This window comes from Phragmites australis, chromosome 24, assembly GCF_958298935.1.
Source record: "Phragmites australis chromosome 24, lpPhrAust1.1, whole genome shotgun sequence".
Classification (NCBI taxonomy): domain Eukaryota; kingdom Viridiplantae; phylum Streptophyta; class Magnoliopsida; order Poales; family Poaceae; genus Phragmites; species Phragmites australis.
The window spans coordinates 12251448-12270261 of NC_084944.1; the positions used below are offsets into that span (position 1 = coordinate 12251448).

General features: G+C 42.0%; 1 protein-coding gene across 2 annotated transcripts; it reads left to right on the plus strand.

The window, feature by feature from the left end:
* The first annotated feature begins 211 nt into the window (after positions 1–211).
* LOC133907580 (pentatricopeptide repeat-containing protein At5g64320, mitochondrial) lies at positions 212–3714 on the plus strand. 2 transcript variants are annotated; one of them, XM_062349649.1, is made up of 3 exons: positions 213–1139; positions 1224–2548; positions 3062–3714. In XM_062349649.1, exons 1-2 carry the CDS (start codon positions 345–347, stop codon positions 2403–2405), a joined length of 1977 nt encoding a protein of 658 aa, XP_062205633.1. In that variant the 5' UTR covers positions 213–344; the 3' UTR covers positions 2406–2548; positions 3062–3714. The 2 variants fall into 2 exon arrangements, with proteins under 2 accessions (XP_062205632.1, XP_062205633.1); XM_062349648.1 differs by having other exon boundaries at positions 212–2548.
* The last annotated feature ends 15100 nt before the right edge of the window (positions 3715–18814 follow it).

Genomic DNA, 18814 nt, shown 5'->3' on the forward strand with positions numbered 1-18814 from the left:
AACACTGCACTGTCACTCCACTAGTTTGGTCACTTTCCTGTCCAACTCTAAGCTCGGTACCCGGTGAATCCATCATGAACCTTAACCTTCTCTTTTAATATTATCATCATCTTCTCATGTTCACACGGACGTCTGAACCATTCCAAAAGATCAATTCCTTCTATATTATCAAAAAATCTACAATCCTAAAATAGATCAACGATAGATGGGTGTCATAGATACATTTTAGGGTTGCAAAAATTTTCAGTAGCATAGCAGAAAATTCACCCTCGGAATTTTCGCTCGCCTGATGCTTCGAAAACGTTGAGGCTAAAAAGCCATACCGAACTTCATGCCACGCGGACATGGGAGAGCCCACTCCCCCACCCCCGCGGCCCGGCCTCTCCTCCGCCGCCGGCGCCGGCGCGACGTCATGGCCGGAGCTGCTCGCCCCGTTCGACCTCTCCCGCCTCCGCGCCACGCTCTCCTCCCACCCGCTCACCCCGCGCCGCCTCGCTCGCCTCCTCGCGCTCCCGCTCTCCCCGGCCACTTCCCTCCTCCTCCTCGACTGGTACGCCGCCTCGCACCCCGCCCTCTCTCTCCCCTCGCTCCCGCTCCGCTCCATCCTCGCCGCCGCCGACCCCGCCCACGCTCTCTCCCTCCTTGACTCCATCCCGGCCTCCCGCCTGCCACCTCTCCGCGAGTCCCTCCTGCTCCCGCTCCTCCGCTCCCTGCCCCCGGGCCGTGCCCTCCACCTGCTCGAACAAATGCCCCGCCGCCTCGGCGTGGCCCCCTCCTTCCGCTCCTACAACGCCGTCCTCTCCGCGCTCGCGAGGGCCGACTGCCACGCCGACGCGCTGGCGCTCTACCGCCGGATGCTCAGGGACCGCGTGCCGCCCACCACCTTCACCTTCGGCGTCGCCGCGCGCGCTCTCTGCCGCCTCGGCCGCGCCGGCGAGGCGCTCGCGCTGCTCCGCGGGATGGCGCGCTACGGGTGCGTGCCCGACGCGGTGCTCTACCAGACGGTGATCCACGCGCTGTGCGACCAGGGCGGGGTCGCCGAGGCCGCCACGCTCCTCGACGAGATGTTCCTGATGGGGTGCGCCGCGGACGTGAACACCTTCGATGATGTCGTGCGCGGGCTGTGCAGGCTTGGACGGGTGCGCGAGGCTGCCAGGCTGGTGGACAGGATGATGATGAAGGGATGTGCGCCGAGCGTACTGACATATGGGTACCTCCTGCAGGGGCTGTGCCGAACGAGGCAGGTGGACGAGGCGCGGGCGATGCTTGGGAGGGTGCCAAAGGTGAATGTCGTGTTGTTTAACACAGTGCTTGGTGGATGTCTGGCGAATGGGAAGCTGGCTGAGGCGACAGAGTTGTATGAGATAATGGGTTCAAAAGGCTGCCCACCAGATGTGCACACATACAGTATATTGATTCACGGTCTTTGCAAGATTGGGAGGCTTGGTTCGGCCGTGCGGATGCTTAGAGAGATGGAGGAGAAGGGTTGTGCTCCGAATGTAGTGACCTACACAACCTTGCTGCATTCCTTTTGCAGGAATGGCATGTGGGATGACACAAGAGCAATGCTGGATGAGATGTCGGCAAAATGCTTGAGTATGAATTCCCAAGGATACAACGGAATTATATATGCATTATGCAAGGATGGACGGATGGATGAGGCGATGAGGCTCATCCAAGAGATGAAGAGCCAAGGGTGCAGGCCTGATATTTGCACCTACAATACAGTAATTTATCATTTGTGCAATAGTGGCCAGATGGAGGAGGTGGATAATCTTTTTGAAAACTTACTTGAAGAGGGTGTTGTTGCCAATGGAATAACTTATAATACACTCATTCATGCACTTTTGCGCAACGGAAGGTGGCAAGAGGGCTTTAGGCTTGCGAATGAAATGGTACTCCATGGTTGCTCTCTTGATGTTATTAGCTACAATGGGCTGATAAAAGCCCTGTGCAAAGATGGGAATGTTGATCAGAGTATGGTGTTACTTGAGGAAATGGTGGAAAAAGGAATTAAGCCAAATAATGTCTCATACAACATCCTGATCAGTGAGCTCTGCAAGACAAGAAGGGTACGTGATGCGCTAGAGCTCTCAAAGGAGATGTTGAATCAAGGGCTCACTCCTGACATAGTCACTTACAATACACTCATAAATGGACTATGCAAAATGGGATGGATGCATGCTGCTTTAAATCTCCTAGACAAGCTACACAATGAAAATGTGAATCCTGATATTATCACATACAATATTCTCATTAGTTGGCACAGCAAAGTAAGATTGCTCGATGATGCGGCTATGCTTCTGAACAAAGCAGTTATTGGGGGAATAATTCCTAATGAACGAACTTGGGGAATGATGGTGCAAAATGTTGTCAGCCAGCCTGCCAGTCTTGAGGGGTACTAGAACAGGATTTACTCTATATGTTGTATGCCATAATGGCTGCTAGGGATTTCGGAGTCTGGACTCTGGACAGTTCGATATGTTGTATAGACTGAAATGGGCACATCGTAGCTTCCAGTATAGTGTTTGCCATGCAGGTTGATCCAGTAAGTATTTCATCTCCTCTTGTTACAAGTTTGTACCATCCAAATTACATCTGTTGAGTGTTAACCATGTAACATTATTTAATACATCTGTTGAGCGTTAACCATGTATCATCATTGTAACAGTTATTCAATTTTTTTGATACATGTTGAGTTGTACTCACAAGGAAATTAGAAAAGCAATAACAGCTTATAAATTTTGCTTTTCTAAGTACAATATGCTAACTTATTCATATGCCTAGTTGCATTTTGTTTTATCAAAGAGTTGTTTTTTTTCTTAGAAATGTATGACTAGTGTGTTCTTGTGAACTCTGAACTGTTCATGAGAAGAAATTACTATTCATGCGGAATTACTATTCGTACCAATGTGTGCTTAAGATTTTTATTGCCGCAGTGTTAAACAAGAACACCTACTCAACTGAAACAATGGAAATATTGATTTGAGTAGTATTGTTATATAACTGGTCACTTACATGGACTGTAGCATGACTGACATATAACACTGGAGCTTTGCAGGATTGTTGGAGCCCTTGTCCACTTCCAATATTGATGACGTACCATAGCAAAACATACTAATGTGTTCCTCAGTCAGACTTTAGCCATAATGCTGGCTGAAAATGCATGAATGGGAAGTGAAGATTCTGGTACTGGTAAAATTCATGACTGACAGTCTGACACATAATGAAGCTTTCCATCGGTCCAGTTTTTGCACACCCTACCTGCAGTATTGAACCACCCCAATGTATTGAGTCCATGTACAGTCTCTAACCAAACGTATATGTTAAAATAATCTTTGTCAGATTGGAAAAAAAGCAGCATATAGTGTGGAAAATAGTTGTGCATCTGTAATTCTATTTCAACATGTTATCTTGAAATTTAACCCAACTTGCCCACAGTGTGTTCTTCTGAATAGAACTGCTTTAGCTGAGATCCCCAAAGATGCTTCCAGGGAATAGTCAAGCTTGGTAGGGTCTTTCTATTTTCGTGCAGTTTTCATCTTTACTTTTCAGCACTGTGGTTTTATACATTTTAACACTATACTCCTACTGGGGTCACCAGGCCAGCAATATTAGAAGAGAATTGTAAAATACGAGTCGAGTTTGTGATAGAGTCTGTAAGTTAGTAAAGACAGTTGGCAAGTTAGGGATAAAATTAGTATGAATTCATAATTTACTGTTTGTAAGTTAGAGATAAAGTTAGTGGGCCTGACCTGGTCGACCTGATCAAACTATTTCACTTATGATCTGGCCTGGTTGCGAATGGAGTGTGCTGAGTTAATAAAATGAGAATTAGTAATGAAAATAGTTCAAGCAGGTTTAGCAAAAGGCAAGTCGCCACGTCCAGCCATTGTCCTGTAAATGGAATATTCGTGCGGTTTCTGAATTAAGCAAGAGATAAAGCTCCTATTCAGCCATTCCTAAATTCTACTCTGAATGCTTCTCGGTTCTCTCTTCTACCCCCACACCCTTCTACTCTATTTGCCAACCACAGCACCGCTTGTCAACGTCAACCTTGTCCACTGCGAATCATCCATATGACCTCTGCAGCTAACACTCGCACATCACACAGAGCATTGCTGAGGCCTTGAGGATAATGATGAAGAGTATGTAAAGAAAGAAAAGGAGAATCATCAGTATTGCAAGATCCTTGGCAAGCATAATGACTTCAGAGATTCTGTTTAGTGTTTACTAAATTGTCACTTGTCACTTGGTGTACCAGTTAGGAAGAAAGACATGAAAAGTTGGACTGTTTTTTTTTTCCTCCCCCAAATTTGAATAGGATTTACTTGGATATTCTCAACATGGTAGTTACCTGTTTAAGTCATCTCCTTAACATTCTGTTACTCTAGGTCCAGTTCCTTCTGCTTTTGGAATTATTATAGGATGGTTTGTGTTTAAGTCTATTCAGATGACATTGATCATTCTATATTCCCATGTCACCTTACAAGCAATAATTACCATACACTATGTCTAGCTTGTTAGATACACGGATACACCTATGTCCTTGGTTACAAGTAACCAAAGGGGTTTTGTTTGTCTGTTCCATATCAACAGTATGATAACTGTATAAATTTGCTAAAGACAGGGAATTCTCTTTACTACTGGATTAATGCCTTGATACTTCAAAAAGGAAACTATTATAAATCTGAGGCTTTTATGAATTAATCCAGAGTATGTTGGGCCGGTGTCTGCATAATCCTGGCACCATGTATTAGGAGTTCGATGGGATTGAGGATACTCGAATACTCATGCAAAATTTCAAAATAATCACTACATCATTCTTAACTTAGCACCTCCACTTAAAGCAGGAAAGAAAAAAAAAACCATGTTTGAGATAAAGAAAACACTCAAGGGCCTCTCAGGTACATCTCTTGTACGCGTTTCTATTTCAAATTCGTGAAGTATGATTTAATCCAAGCATTTCTTAATTCATCGTAGAATAATATGCCTGACAACGAGGAGCTTGCTTTGCTCCAAGCATTGCAAAGGCGTTTGTCAAATAAGTTTGGAAAGGGAGCAGTGATGTGGGCACTGTAATGTTGAGTGAAAAGAAACAGAGGGTGAGCTATGTTAGCAAGAGCATTCTCCTGCAGCAGGATGCCCAAGGATGGCAAACCTTGGGATGATTCGCACAGGAGTCTGCATGCTGGTGTGCTATCCAGTGGCCATCGAGAATGAACAACCTGTTTATCCATGCCGCTCATCCTACTGGTGTTTGAGATCAGCAGAGTTTGGGTGCTCGACTCCACATCTGTAGTGATGCACAGTCTACAGCAAGCCAGTGTGATCAGCCATCTACCTGCAGCATTCAGGACGAAACCTCAGCATCTGTTATGCCTTATGATCCTGGAGGCGACAGACCGCGTCGGCGGGCGCATCCACAAGACGGACTTCGCCGCGGTGAACGTGGAGATGGGGGGCAATTACCTGTTAGCCCGTCTACAATTTTTGCAGCTCTTGGATTAGATTAAATTTTGAACACTGATGTGATGATGTACTGCATGCCTGCATCGGACATGGAAGATCATCGTGATTTACTAATTCGACATGGCGGTGCACACAAAGATCTTCCTAAAGTGATGTGAATATGGTGTTCCGATCTTTCGATAAGAAACACTCGTCGGTTTGGTGAAGATGACTTCGACGATTTAGCTACATTTGTATGATGACGGAGCGTCTGGCAATTGCTAAACTAACTTCTAAAGGTTACTGACCTCACTGTGAGCATGATCAACCTGAACATGAGGGTTTTTATTTCTGCAAGTAACCGAAAAACTACCAAAAATAATTGAAGGTAATTTAAAATTATGAATATAGATAAAGAACAATGTATTGATATGATAGACTTCTGCAAAATAGTCAACTAAGTGGTTGCAAGACTCAACTAGAGACAATGATGTTCGCCCTAGGCGAAACTACACTAAACAAAATACATCTATAACGGCCGCATCTGATCTCTATTTATGGAGCATGCAAGCCCTCTAGACGCTACTAAACAAATTAAGGAAATAAATCCAACTCTATCTCTATCCGTTACAATGTCAGTTCATTTTGATGATTCCAAGTCGCTCACGAGTAATCTATTAATGGGGCCAGATAGGTTAGAAAGATCATGACGTAATCTTTGCAAACTGTGGCTAAACACTTATATAGGAGTCCGTATAAGAGAAATATGATCCTTTTGTCACACAGTTGTTTGCGGAGTCCAAATTGAATTCGGAGGCCGACTTAACTTCTACTCTGAATTGGGGCTGGCAACTTGATGTGGAAGGTCCATCTTTGGACATGGTAGAAAGGTAGACACGTCAGTAATGAGTACGCTTTCTCGTAGAGGATGCAGAGAGAAGCCGGCTCGTCTTGGACTTGGTTCCTTAACATATTGACATAATCTAGTTTATGCAGCATCATATAGTTCTTAAAATCATTAGATGCACTAATAGGCAAAAGTATTTGATAAGTAAGTTCACGTGCATGAGCTCGAGTTATTGGTCCTTGTATAACTTGAGGAGTAGAAGCAACATCGGTGGGTGTATCAATAGGAGGGATAACTACATTTTAGGTTGTGGCCTATAAATATCATGTGTCCAGCGGCTTGGGCAAGTACTCCTATCCCTATTGAGCATACTTGAGCTAAGTAAATACCTTCCCACATATTTGTGCATGTGTTGCATATAGAGAGGGTTGTGAGGTAAGAATTAAGTGCATTTGCATCAGTGATTGAGTTTTAGACACTTGGTGAGAGTCGAGTTCGTCTTGTCTTATTACTTTTAGTGTTTGCCAACACCAAGACGACGTGGTAGCGTTGTGATCCAGTGATCTTCTCAAAGAAGCTTGTGAGAAAGCCTGATGTGATTGTGAGAGGTTTTGTGCACATCTTGCCGGAGTGGTAAAGTGCAACTCTAGTGGAATCGAGGTAGCGAGTGGTTTATTGGATTAATCTGGCTCAAGATCAAGTTGTAGTGAGCCTCTTCTTATGATGAAAATTGCATACTTGATAGGGGAGTGGTTAAAGATTTGAACCCACCTCAACGTAGATTAGGGGAGACTGACAAGTCTCCAAGACCACGGTTAAAAAATCTGATGTCTCCTTTGTGGTTTGCCTACTTAACCTTTTTTACTTTGAGTAATTTACATTTCTAGAATTATAATTACTTATATGTCACCCTAGGTTGTAAACCTTGACATAGACATAGAATCGATCATTTTTATTGAGACATAGATTTGGAGTTGTAATCGATTGTTTTTAATTCTGTATCTTTATCTATTATATCTTGCTAGAATTTTTAGAATCGTCTATTCACCCCTTTCTAGTCGGCCTCCTTGACCCTACAGTATCCCAAATCAAATACACTGCTTGTCATTATCACTAATGATGAGTCACACTGGATTGAGCAACAATTAAACCATGACAAAAGCAGTGGAGGTGTTGAGGAAAATGTTCCTTAGAAAGGACGTGCTGGATGCCACCAACATCTTGGTCCCTAGATAGTGGTTGAATAGGTTCTTTAAAGGTTCATTCTCCAATTGGCCCATTGGCACCAATACGACCTTATCTAGGTAGATCCTCAACACAGTTTAAAATTTAAAATTTAAATTCGAAAAAGAGGAGCTGATATGGATCAGCACTTGCTTACATTATTCTTTCCATCCATCTCAAAACGTGCTCCTATTTAAGGCTCTAAGCATTTGATTGAAGTATGAATATTTATTGTATATTTGTAATTTTGAAGGCTCCTGTTGGGAGAGTCTACTTTACTGGTAAGCGTACAAGTGAACACTACAATGGCTATGTCCCTGTAGCATATCTTGCAGGTAAACTTCATTTCGTGCTTTAGATTGTTGGAATTTATTTTCTAGATGTGAATTTCTTATTCTACCTTAATGTCATTTTTTCTAGGTAGTGACTCTGCAAATATACTGTTCAAATGTGCCAAGGAAAAGATGTGCAAATATCATGTGCAGGTCAAGCATTACTGAGTTATTAACTTCTGAAGGTAACAACTACGTACCCATCATAACGAAGTCCTGCTAAACTTTTGTAACAATAAACATGGTATGACATGTGAAATTTTTTGTATGCGAGAGGTTAGTATCTAGCGAGAATAAAGAAACCGTGAAGGTTGCCCTCTGAAGTATTGGTTTCAAGTTTTTTCTTATGCAGATTAACACGAGGCGACACATACATTCTAATTTTGTGTCAATTGTTTCTAGTTAAATGGTGTGTTGATCATTTCATTATTTGCTCTATTTTTAGAGGAATTCATATCTTGTTCTTTCATTGACCAGTCTTTTTCAGTGCTCTCAATGTAAGCGGACATCGTCATGTTCTAGGATCTTTTCCACAATTTTATTTGACCATAGGAATATTGGTTTGTGTACCTTATACATGACAGTCAATTCATCCACTCACCACATGATGGAGGGGTTATCCTTTCCTCCATTTTTGCCATCATTGTAGAGTTTTCTCTCTCTCCTCACTTCCTTCTTACTTGTAATCCTTGAAGTACACAACATCATGAACAAAATGATTAATAAGTTATTCCTGCAAAGCCAACATCTCAAAATAGATACAACCTTCATTTGGCCATCTGTAAATCTTATTGCCTAAGTTAAGTCGTTGCATCATTGCCTCATAGCATGATATCAATCTCTTTTTCATATAAATATCTTTCTTTCTAGAAACATCCCCTAAAAATATCAAACTTTAGATAACTTTGGCTATTCCATATTGCTGATGTGATGTTGATTCCACCTTAAGTGCAACCTACTACTGTTGAGTTACTTGATAGATGTGTGCTGCTCTTTACTGTTTGATCACACCAATTGCTCTTTGACAATTGGCCAAACAGATAGAGAATTTAGTGTTTGGAGGCACATTTTATTTTATTTTTTTTACTTTTTAAGTATGAGTTGATGTGACTTAATTTAGATACATAATGCATGAGAGGGTGGTTTATTTGCCATTGTCAATCGAGTGAATTAGAGAAGTGGTGTCTGGAGACAGTGAGTGGAAATAATTTGCGGACAAGCATGAATTATTTTGTAAACTACTATTTTGTGAAAATAGTGAGTATTTTGTAAGAATTCTTGGTGTACATAGGTACAGACATGTCCTGCTGGGTATGCCCATCTGTCGAATGGGCTAGAGTAGGCGCTGACAGTGGCGGAGGAGAAAGAGGGCGAGCTGGAGGAGGCGCATGGTGGCGTAGAAGCTATAGAGGAATCTCTCCCTGTCTCTCTCTGGTGTTTATCACAACCATACTCAGGCACTCTTGTGATGAGCTCATGGACCCTCCAAATTTTAAAATTGGTGTTGCTGCAAATTACTATAATTATTCAAATAAAATTGCTCTTCAACTTGGTTCTTTATCTACATTTTTGTGAAACATTGCAAGAAGGAAGAAGAGGGTAATTTAACTAATGCAAGGCCTAGTAAATTGGTTTCCGAAGGTGCTAATTTAGTGGCTAAGGATAGGGAAACACTTGCGGCAAGTTTAGAAGAAAAGGGGAATAAAAACTCAGTTTGTGTCCATGAAGCTTGTGACGAATTCTGAATTAGTTCTGAAGATACTAGCACGTGAAACATATATGTTTGGAAGACACTAACATCTACTTTCCAACGGACAAAGCGATGCGAGATTTGGAGCTACCTGGAGTAAATTATGGTATAAGGAGTGCATTCAACACATGCTGTCCAAGATGACATGCGGGAGTTGACAAGCAGGGCAAATTCATGGCTTACCTAGCATATTTGGATGAATACATCAGGTCACATGGATATCCAAAGGTTTTGAAAGATTTCCTCACAGATTTGGAAGAAACTTAAAAAAGGAAACTAAAGGTATCGGCTCAACAAAAAGAGGAATCTGAAGGTATCATGAGTTAATCTGAATTCAAAATTTTGGACTCTGTTTCGTGACAGCCATACAGATACGGAATAAAATTTCCTTAAATCCTTTATATGGAGTCCTTTTGGCTGTACGGGTACTTGATGGAAAACTTATTCCTAGAGCTTTCTAATGGATCCAGCACCATAGTCAGTTTTGTCATGTGTTGTCGGTTTGTGTTGAGTCCGAGTTGGTTTCAGTTGTTTGGTTGAGTGGTCTTGTTAACGTCCATTTGAAAAATTGACACTCATATGATCCTTGCAGAGGAATGGTTTTACTTTCTTTGTGTTGTTGTGTCAGACTCATATCCAACATCACTCTTCACCCGGAGAAAGTCCTTCTTAAAATCTTAATATTTATATATAGGGATTATTGACCACTCGAATAGAAAATGACTATCTGGTCTTCGATAAGAAATTTATATTCCTAAAGGCGGCTAAATCTTTTATTCATTTAGTTTTTGACACATTTATCATTGACATTTAATTGACAAGTTTACAATTCGTAGTTTACTTGGCAGCACAGCCTCAATCTATTGAATGCCTAGTTTCTCTGGAAAATTTTACAGTTTTTTCAAATTAGTTTTATTCTTCTTGGTATGAACTACAAATCAGTATAGCATAATTCCATTAGGCTCCAGCACCAGAGCACCACCCACTTGCCCAGTAGTGGGCACAATAGTTGTTAGATCATTCCAATCACTTTCCTTTCATTTCGTTCCCTTCCTAATTATTTCTTTGTTCTTATTCTCTTTATTTTCTCTTATCTTTAACAATTTCATTTGAAGAGATTCGTAAAGAAAAAGAAGAGAGAATTCCGTCCTGTAGAGAATGACTATGGGAATCTCTTCGTGAAAGGAACTATAAAGAAAAAACCGTTGAAGCATCGAAGGAAACGAAAATTCCTTCGCGAAAGGATTCTGAGTTGTAAAGGGAATTCGTTGGGCATGATCTTGGGGTATGGCATTTTGGAAGTACACAGGCGATCTCAATTATACCGCAATGGAGCACCATAAGCCAAAGCGACTGGTCGTGGAGGTTAAATTTTGTTTCCATAAAAGTCGTCAGAAGACTGTAGTACCCACTCCGCAAACCCCCATTGTTAATGGCAATTTGCAAAACCAAATCAAAACGATGCCAATAGCAGCTCTCCTCCTCAGGGCCTGGCAACAAATTTTTTTTTTCATTGTCAAAGGTAACAAACAATATGTAATGGAAAGGCAAACCAATGGCAAACAGAATGGGTTTACTAAATTTCAGAGGCGTTTATGCAATTTGAGTTTTCTAATGACAAATGGCAAATATGCAAAAATAAATAAAAATCTTTGAGTGCCTATCGGCATATAATACTCTTTTTTTTCTTGGACGGGTGGAGTGTCAGGTTTTATTGATAGCCGTTGGCAAGTGTGGAGTTGCGGCATAATGAGTGAGAATGATTTATTATTCATCCGTAGGATGCTACCTAGTATGTTGTCATTATGTGTCCACCAAATCCGCGTTGTCTGCCACTGCCACTTTTGAGATTTTTATTGTAAATACCTTTCCAAAAATGATGTTGGAAACAAAAAAATCGTATATATTTAGTTTGTCTTAAAAAGGGTGCTACTTTCATAATATTGTAACTATACCGCGTTTTATAAATATATTACAATATAAATTACTTATCAAAGTTGTGTGTTTTGAGACCATGACAATGTCGTAACATGATTTCGTGGCCGGAGGTGGGAGTATATAAGAACAAAAGAGGAAGATGCAAACACCAGAACACCAGCTTTAATTATTCCCTTTACAGACAGCAAAGAAAGAAATTAAAGCCAAGAACACAAGATCAAATTTGTCAATTGCAACCCTTGTTGGCCCAAGGATGAGTGGATGGGCCCTCCACGTACGGGACGGCCAACCTCATGATCAGCCACCGTTTCTTGCCGTCGTCCCGCCACAAGGATGCACCCTCCCGCTCACCCGTGAGCCGCCGGCCTTCTCCTCTGCCGCGGGTTTCCTGCCGATCTCCTCTTCAACACCCACGGCCTCATTGGCCCTCTCCTCTCTCTCAGCCGCCAGGTTCTTCTTCCTCCTACACCGCTCCTGCTGCACGTGGATCTGCGCGTAGCTGAAGCCCATGGAGGCCATCGTGATGGGGGCAACCAGAGAGAAAGAGACGGTGCAGGCTGCTGCTTTCAGGTAGTGTGTTCTGGATAGAGGTTTCTGCGATGGTTTCTCACTTCCTCTGTATGTTTATTATAGGTGGGAGTTAGGATTATTGGGGTAGGCACCCATGGATTTCCGCTCTTGTTGATATCTATGGGCTTTTCTCTTTCGGTGGCGACCGTTGTGTGTCAGGACTCACGAGGGAAGAGGTTTTGGAGGCTGCGGTCGCTGTCTGAAAGTGCTGAGTTGTGGGGGTATAGATGGATGCAGCATACCTGTGGGCGAACCATGTGGGTTTGTGGTCGGCCGCAATGTCACGTCTACAGCCCAACCTGGTTTGTGGAGATTTCGAGTCGTCACTTTCTCTCGCAAGAGATATGCAGTTTGCTGGAGTTGGTAGTGTAACGGAACTTGTTGATTTGGCGGCGTGATTGTGAATCATGATGTGGGTATGCCGTTTTCTGCTGCGATTCCACTGCACGTCCATGGATCACATGCGCAAGGCCATTGATTTGGCGGTATGATTGTGAATTATGGATAAAGTAAATACATAAAAGTAGATGGTAAGAATGTAAATACGAAAGTATAAAGACGATAGAGAAAATAAATTTGACATAAGAGATTTTTATCTCATACTATCGATGATATAAATATTACCTCTAGTCTATATTAGAGCTCCACCAAAAATATGCTCCCGATCGTCAAAGACTCTTCTGGTTACGACTTTTGAGTCACTAAGTCACAAAGACAAGACTTTAATCCGGATGAGCCACCAAACCATACCAAGTCGGAGGGCCAACAAGCTTGAGCAACTCCGCTCAAGATGCCAGTGAGTCACCAAGACTCCAAGACGTCGGTGTACCACCCGGTACAGGCTAAGATCACTCATTGATTCACTCTCTAGGTAGCAATCACCTAGCACACTCTCTATAGACCTATAAGCACTAATCACTCACTAATCTTATGCTTAATTGTCTTGGATGATCACTTTAAACACTTTAGTGGCTTAGATGTCTTCTCAAGTGTCTCTGTGTTTCTCTGGACTTCGGCCCCTTCAAATGACCGAGTGGAGAAGTATTTATAGCCTCAAGCCCGCCAACTAGTTATTGCCCCAATGACTCTAATTTACTATTAACACCGGATGATCCGGTGATAATAGTGGTATAAGCACCGGACCATCTGGTGTGTACACCAATAGAAACTAGCCGTTGGACTACCACTCAAAGTCACTATGAATACCAGACACTCTGGTATATACTTCATCTCCATCACCGAACTATCCGGTGAGTTATCCTGAGTTAATCCAAGCTTTTACAGCCTATCTATGTAAAATGCTCTGGTGTAAGCATCTGATGCACTTTCTCTTGACATTGGACCATCTGGTTAGTTCATTTTCGTTCTTCGTCGCTTGGAATCGCCTCTGTAAGAAATTCTCTGGTAAAACCTCCGGTGCTCTTATTTCCCATCACTGGACCTTTTGGTCTATTGTTTTACGATCTTCAACACTTGCAACCCTCTCTACAATAATTGATCTGTTGTATATCTTCCGCTAATCACCTGACTTTCCAGTGAGTTCAACTTCTTCTGTTCCGAGCTAAAATACTCCTGTGTGCACCTTCTGCATCAACACATAACTATTCGGTGGCTTCTTTGGTTCTGCTCTTCTCTGCAGATAAAGCTCCGGTGCTAAACCTTGCTGAGCACCGGACTATCTGGTGAAGTCTTCAGCTTTCTCTCCCCTTTGTCAGAGATGCTCCGGTGAGTTCAATTTCTTCTGCACCAGACTATCCGGTGGGTTATCTTCCTGAGACTTATCCAATTCATTCCATCTTTGTCCTGAGTGCAACGGCTTCTTCATATATTGTATCCATGAGACCTACTAAAGCATATACTTGATAAACATGTTAGTCGCAATGTATTGTCATTAATTGCCAAAATCACAATCATAGCATAATAGGGTCATTTTCGCTACAATATCTCCCATCTTTGGCGATTGATGACAACACAACTAAAGCAAATGGCAAATAATAAATGATTGTAAAGAGCATAAAACCTTACCACATTGCTTGGATACATGTGCTTACCACTTAGTCCCCTTTTTGTTGTGACTCACCTTTTTTCATTGCCATTATCTCCCTTGATCAATCCATGCAAGAGATTCTTCATTGCATGCTCTTGGTACCAAATGTAGATGAGTCCCCATTTGTCAACCTTGGCATCTTGTTTGTTCTCCACTAGGCATGCCTCTTGCTTTGGTCGTTAAACTTCTCCCTATTTATCAAAAATCTCAAAAAGGGCTACAAACACATGTTGAGTTTGAGGAAGAGCGTTAGAGCACATGAGAAAGAGCTTAATAAATCATGATCTAATGAAATGATACCAATTGAAAAGATATACCAATTGTAAGGGTAGGAGACATTGATATCAATTGAAAAAGACAAACAAGGATCATAATTCATGAAACTTACATGATATAATCTAAACCTCCCTATATGTGTACAGACATATAATAAGACTCACTTGTGAATACCACTTGTAAAAATGTAGCAATATATGCAATCTAGAAATTAAGTAGAGGTAGGAAGTTTAAGTCATATCATGTATGGAAGTAGCTTAAATGAACAAATGAATTGACAATGATGCCAATTGAAGCCTTTAAGCATTCTATACCTCCAGGGATGTGTTGATTGCTCTATGAGATTACAAAAGATACATCTAGCAACACATGTTAGTCTCAAAATCACAACCTATAGGATATGCTCCCCTAAATGTGTGCATACAAATGTTGAATACTTGTGAGAGATATGCACTTATTTTTAATAGCAATAGATAATTTATCTTATAGATTGAACTAATGGCACATAAATGATATCAATTGTAAAACTAGTGCTATGACAGGAACCTATCACAAATAAGCCATGTAGATTGCTCATGGGTTAGAGAGAAACACAAACAACCTACTATAAGATAAACCTACATTAGGCATTGCAATATATTGAAATAAACATATGCAATCCTAGACAAGACAAATGTATAAATTGAAAGGATTTTACATTTAGTACCTTTCACATTTGAATGGGGATTTGGGTATATAATGATCATGATCTTCATTAATGCGTCCAATCTTGTACACTTAGCTTCTTTGTTTGAACATTCACTTCATTTTGCGAGCCAAGTCTCGAAATCCCCGAGCCATATGAACTTCAAGTCTTCTTTGAAACCCAAACCGATTGGGTCCCTTCATGTTGGTGATGAATTCCTTAGGCACCCAAATGGGTTGGTTCAATCCCCGGTCCTTTCTCCAGGTTACGTCCTAAAATGTGAATCACGTGATTAAGCATTCATAGGCATCATGGTATTATATTTATGCATATTCGTTTGATAATTTGACTTTAAACATGTTTCAAAAGTACTTAGAGGTAGTTTAGAGCCCTTTAGGAAGACCCTAAATGCCTTGGAGATGAAGAAAAATAGAAGAATGGGTAATAGATTCAAGTTTTCAGCACAAGATCGCTCTCGCGGTCTTACCGGGATTCCCCGTGGCTGACCGCCAGGGGCAGCCACGTAGGCTTGTCATGTGGGCTTCCTGCGGTCTGACCAACCCATCCTGTGGTCTAACCGCCATAGCGTAAGGGCTCCACTTAAGGAAATCGGCCAACTCTCTCACACTCACTCTCTCTCTATCACACATTCCTTCACCCACACCAAGAGAGGGGGAGAGACCACCTCGACGTCCATGATGACCGGAGATCGACGGAGGGGACTTCCTCGAGCTCCCCGAAGGCTTCCTTGAGCCCACCCCCTTCACCCTCGTCATTGGTGAAGTTTCTATGCGAGTTCATCCACCTAAAATCCTACACCACCCCAAAGCCTGATCTCCAAATCGGAGCTTCCCAGAGTGATCCCCTCCAACAGAAAGCTTCCCTACACTAAGGTGAGGCGTGCCCTATCATTTTCACATCATCCATGAGCTCTAATCTATCCCCATTCCGTTTAGACCGAAGCTTAATCCTAGAATTGGGCTTATCTATGAGGTATTTTGAGTTTAGCTCAGTGAATGTTGTCCAAATCACTTTAGAAGAACTTCACTAGTCCCATAGAGAATTTTGGTACTCTTCGTGGTCGAAGAATTCGCAGGAGCCTTCGTCAGCGGTCTCGCAAAGTGGCACCGGTAGGGTCTCGCGATCAGACCGCCACTAGGGCCAGTCTGACCGACGACATACAGTCGGTCTGACCGCTATGTGCCAAAACCTTTTGCAGGCCGACGGTCAGACTGCCACCTCCACGTCGGTCTGACCGCCAGCCCTTCAATGATGTATGTACTTAGGTTAACTTGTCCGGGGTTTCAAACTTCGTAACTTAATCATTTGGTGGTCTTTTGCAAATCTTTTTGAACCACGGCGCTCTATGAATTATCAAGCATGCATCATATGCATACTTTTCCATCGTTTGATTATTTTTTCAATGCATTCTTGATTCATTTAGAGAGTGTTACGTTAACGGCCCAAGCGAGTGAAGGCATTGCCAAGCTACCTGAGTTCTGTGAGTGTTGCGCTAGGAGTATCAGAAAACCAACAGAGCAGGAAAGCAAGCATCTAAGCATACTCAACCTACTACTTTAGATTTCGTATTTTATAACTTGATAAATTACTCTTTATGTATGTTTGCATGAGTAGTGAGTCCATTGTTGGGTTTAGATGGGTAGAACCTACGTTGGTAAATTGCATTCCTCTACATTGAGTTGTTGATTATCCATATCCTTGTAGCCTTGATAACATTATTGATATCTAACTTATAAGTTTGTTCGATAGGCTTAGCAATGCTTAGGTTATCGGTAGAAGTCGAGTAATGGTTCAATTGTTCTTCGCAAGCTTAGGGCTTACTTATTGTTTACAAACACAATGACAATAATGTGGGTTGTATGGGATGTGAGGATGACGTGAGATGTGGGCGGTGCTAGGGGTAGGTTGGGAGAGGAGCCCGGATGCCATAGACCGCTTGCATCGTTTAAGCATCATTCGTCGGTGTCGTTAGCTTTAGCACTTCCCGCACAACCACATATTCAAATAATTGATGAATGAGCTGACTATCATATGCCATACTAACACTTGCCTTTCAACCATATATCGCGTAAGAAAAATAAAGGAGAAGCATGGTGGCAGGGAGCTAGAGGTGTCTGCGACACGCTTGCGGTAACCCTGGTGCCATAGGGGCATATGCAAGTGGGTAGTTCTGGGTATGAGAAAGGTTATCTCGGGGGCCAAGAGGATGGACCCGAGTCATGTGGATAAAGTTGTACCCTTATGCAGGGTGTAAGAACAATTTAAATTGATACGCTCTCGGTTATGAGCATGCTTCTGTCCATCTGCATTAGTCGTAGATTCATGAATGTGGGATGTTGTGGTATGACACGTTGGGTTATGGAGGAGCTGGTTCTACACTACTACGCGGGAAGAATCATTCATCGTGGCTTATGAACTGGCAGTGATAAGTTTCATCACTGTCGGTCGATGGATTGAGCTGGCAGTGATGCCCTACTCCCTCATCACTACCGGCTTAATCCACCAACCGGCAGTGATAGCATAACATCACTACCGGCTGGTTAAATGACCTGGCAGTGATGCCCTCCTTCCCCCCTTCTCCAAGTTCGAGCTAACAAACAGTTTGATCAGAACTTTCTCTCCCCTTCACAAACTCTCATATGGCAGAACCAACTTCATTCCTTCTCCCCCTTTGATTCCCCCACTACTCAAGCTTATTTTTTTATCAAGAAGAAGGCTTAGATGAGCTATCTCTAGCTATTCAAACAATATCACTTCTTTTCTCTCCATTTGATCATTTGCCTTTTCTTCATGTTTTGGGCAAGTGAACCCTGAATTTCTTCCAAACAGCAAGCAAGCTTCTAGGAGCCTCTTGTGCTCAACTAAGTTGAAATCCCCAAGTTAAATCCTATATTTAGCATTTTAACTCAAAATGTTACCTTAAAAACCAAAGTTGATCTTATCCCTTATTTTGATTTTTAATGAATTAGAAAATTTCTCCATGATATTTAGGTATGTAGCAAGATCCAATTGTATTTTTGATATTTTATTTAATTAGCAAGCTCCAATATAGAAACGTTATGTATGAGCGTATTTATTTTTCATGTTTTCTTAATGAGTCATAGATAAGGGGTTGAATAATAAAGAAATTTTCTAGGGATGGAACCAACAAATACTCATCGAAAGCGGACGCGAAAGCATGCAAAAGGTGGCTCCTCCAACCCGGACCAATTGCCAGTAGGAGATGATGAGGTAATTTATTTATTGGTGATTGCAAAATCTTCTAGATGTTATGAATTTGGATTTACAATAATGATACAATTGTAGATTGACAGAAGATGGATGTATGGTGCAAGTTGTGTGAGCGCAGAGTAAAACAACGGTGTGGATTGTTTCCTGGTACAAGCTGCGGCGCACAAGTCAAATACACAGTCTCAATACTTGTGCTGTCCATGCATCAATTGCGATAACAAGAAGCAGTTTTCCACCACCCAGCAGATACATTCTCACTTGATGCCAAGGGGCTTTATGCCTGGCTATACTCATTGGACCGAAAACGGTGAATCTGAGATCATACAAAAAGGACAATACATTGGCAGAGAAGATGAAGACTTGTGCACCGATATATTGGCTGACGAATATACCGATATGCCGCCTACCAGAGATACGTTGGTCGATGATGATCTAGAGGAGA